The following is a 2,647-nucleotide window of genomic DNA, read 5'->3' as shown; positions in this document are numbered from 1 at the left end:
CACGTTCAGGTAGAGGGTGTGTTTTATTTTTTTGGGGGGAGGAAGAGGAGGAGGAGGGGGAGGGGGAGGGGAGGAGGAGGAAGAGGAGGAAGAGGAGGAGGAGGAAGGAGGAGGAGGAGGAAGGAGGAAGGAGGAGGAAGGAGGAGGGGGAAAAGGAGAAGGAGGAAGGAGGAAGGAGAAAGGAGGAGGAGGAGGAGGAGGAGATGGAGGGGGAGGGGGAGGGGGAGGAGGAAGGAAGAGGAGGAAGAGGAGGAGGAGGAGGAAGGAGGAGGAGGAGGAGGAGGAGGAGGAGGAGGAGGAGAGGGAAGAGGAGGAGGAGGAGGAGGAGGAGGGAAGAGAAGGAGGGGGAGGGGGAGGAGGAGGAAGGAAGAGGAGGAGGAGGAGGAGGAGGATGAGGATGAAGGATGTGAAATGAGGAGGATGAGGAAGAGTGAAGCTGACATGATACGTGAGTCGGCGTATGTGCTTAGGCAAGCTGCTTCGTCGGTCTGTCTTCTGCGTCGGATTCTTTTCTTCTTCTTCTTTCAGCTTCTATATGCCTCTTCCTGTTCTTTTTTCTTTTATATACTTCTATATATATATCTATTTAATATATATTTTGATATATATAGTTATATATAGTATATATTTATATATATGATTATGAGTAGTGAGTTTTGTAGTATAGTGTGTGTGTGCGCCTAAATGCAGAAAAGCCCACACAACCCCCCGACAACCACCCTGGGCTTACTCATACGCAAAAGATAAGATTACACGTGTTTAACACTCACCGACACCCCCAATAACCATCCCCACGGGGGAGAGTGAAAAGTAGCCAGTCCATCACTAACGACAACTATTATATATCTAAATTATTTATATATCTATCTAAATATAAAAAATCTTTACAATGTAAAAACTCATATAAAAATCTCTTTATATCTATAAATGTATATATCTGTCTCAATAATATCACTATAAAACTAAATATTGACATCAACTATATATATATTATCTAAATAGTATATATATATATATATAAAAAAACTCTGTATGTGTGATGTTTGTGTGTGTTTTATGTGCGTGTGTATTGTGATTGAGAGTGATTGTGTTTGGAGAGAGTGTGAGTGTTGTTTGTTGAGTGTGTGTGTGTGTGTGTGTGTGTGTGTGTATGTGTGTGAAGTGTATGAATATATCTATTTAAAAAAATCTAACAATAGACTATTAGATGCATATATCACAATCTAGTATATATATATAGTAGAGCGAGTAGAGAGAGAGAGCCTCTAGAGTAGAGATGAGAGAGAGAGAGAGAGAGAGACAGACAGACAAACGGCAACGAGAGATAGGTAGAGAGAGAGAGATAGAGTGAGCTATTGATATATCTATATATATAAAAATATATATATATATATCTATATATATATACTATAATGGCACATATAGATATTTATGTGAATCAATAACATATGGCATATATATAAATAATAACAATATATTTAAAACTATAAATATATATATAAATAAAGAAAATATATATCAATGATTTGGCCTATATATATATATATATATATATATAATATAAATAAATATGAATAATAATATATGCAAAAATATATATATTATATATATTAAAGTATATATACAGAACAAACCTACTACCAAACCTAATATATATACATACGTAGACACACACACACACACAGACACACAAGTATGTCTGTATATATATATATTCCTACATGACAAGTAAATCCAACAGGATTTCGAAACTGTTGTCTCGTCCTTCAATAAAACCTAACTAAGAATAAATATTTACCTTAACATCAACACGGCAAAGAGTTGATTCTTGCACCATTCTGGCATTTCTTATCCGAAAACGTTTACTAATTTTTTTTTATTCTTCTTTTTTTATCCAACCAATCAGGTACAGCCGCGTGTCCGATGACGACGACAACAAACAGTGACGTCATAACGGCACTCGTCAGCTGACTGGAGAAAAAAAAACAAAAGAAGATCACTAATCGTTTTGTTTACGTACAAAAAATAATAATAATAAGTGTGGATATTCAGACTTTGTGAATTTATTTTGTACAAGTTGATATGGATAATAAATGATGCTTTTTATGCGTTTTATTCAGAACGGGATTTCGTTATGAATCTATATTTAAAAATGGTGTGCGTGTGTGTGTGTGTGTGTGTGTGTGTGTGTGTGTGTGTGTGTGTGTGTGTGTGTGTGTGTGTGTGTGTGTGTGTGTGTGTGTGTGTGTGTGTGTGTGTGTGTGTGTGTGTGTGTGTGTGTGTGTGTGTGTGTGTGTGTGTGTGTGTGTGTGTGTGTGTGTGTGTGTGTGTGTGATTGAGTACAAAAAAATGAATATGATGTACACAATTACAAGTACTTTAATTTGTATTAGATGGAAAGCCGACCAGGGAATTGTACAGGTGCGTGGGACTTGAGCTCTTTAGCCTTTGGGGCAAAAATACTCTTACAAGTCAAAATCCGGGAAAGAAGAGTGCATATTTTGTGAAATTCAGGATAAAAAAAAGTGCCTTTTTGGTCAATTTCAGAGTAAAAAAAAAAAAAAAAAAAAGTTTTAGTCAAAATCAGTGTCACCCTTTTTTCTCAACTGAACCCCTACCTTTATTCTTGCTCTCAAAGTGCCTCTTA

The 2,647-nt window shown here is 36.7% G+C and overlaps 1 protein-coding gene across 3 annotated transcripts in view; it reads left to right on the top strand.

Annotated features, from left to right (window-relative positions):
• Positions 1-2,279, top strand: part of LOC122264406 (bestrophin-4-like) — a 54,158-nt gene extending 51,879 nt beyond the window's left edge. For all 3 annotated transcript variants that reach the window (XM_086546731.1, XM_086546719.1, XM_086546723.1), the window contains 2 exons: positions 1-9; positions 1,907-2,279. The exon at positions 1-9 is cut by the window's left edge and continues 94 nt beyond it. In XM_086546731.1, coding sequence (XP_086402857.1) covers positions 1-9; positions 1,907-1,946 — 49 coding nt within the window. In that variant the 3' untranslated portion in view covers positions 1,947-2,279. The remainder of the gene's footprint in view (positions 10-1,906) is intronic.
• The last annotated feature ends 368 nt before the right edge of the window (positions 2,280-2,647 follow it).

The sequence above is a fragment of the Penaeus japonicus genome, unplaced genomic scaffold (genome assembly GCF_977035675.1).
Source record: "Penaeus japonicus unplaced genomic scaffold, GWHDUDI00000001_assembly GWHDUDI00000002, whole genome shotgun sequence".
Lineage (NCBI taxonomy): Eukaryota > Metazoa > Arthropoda > Malacostraca > Decapoda > Penaeidae > Penaeus > Penaeus japonicus.
This window is presented reverse-complemented; position numbering and strand designations above follow the sequence as displayed.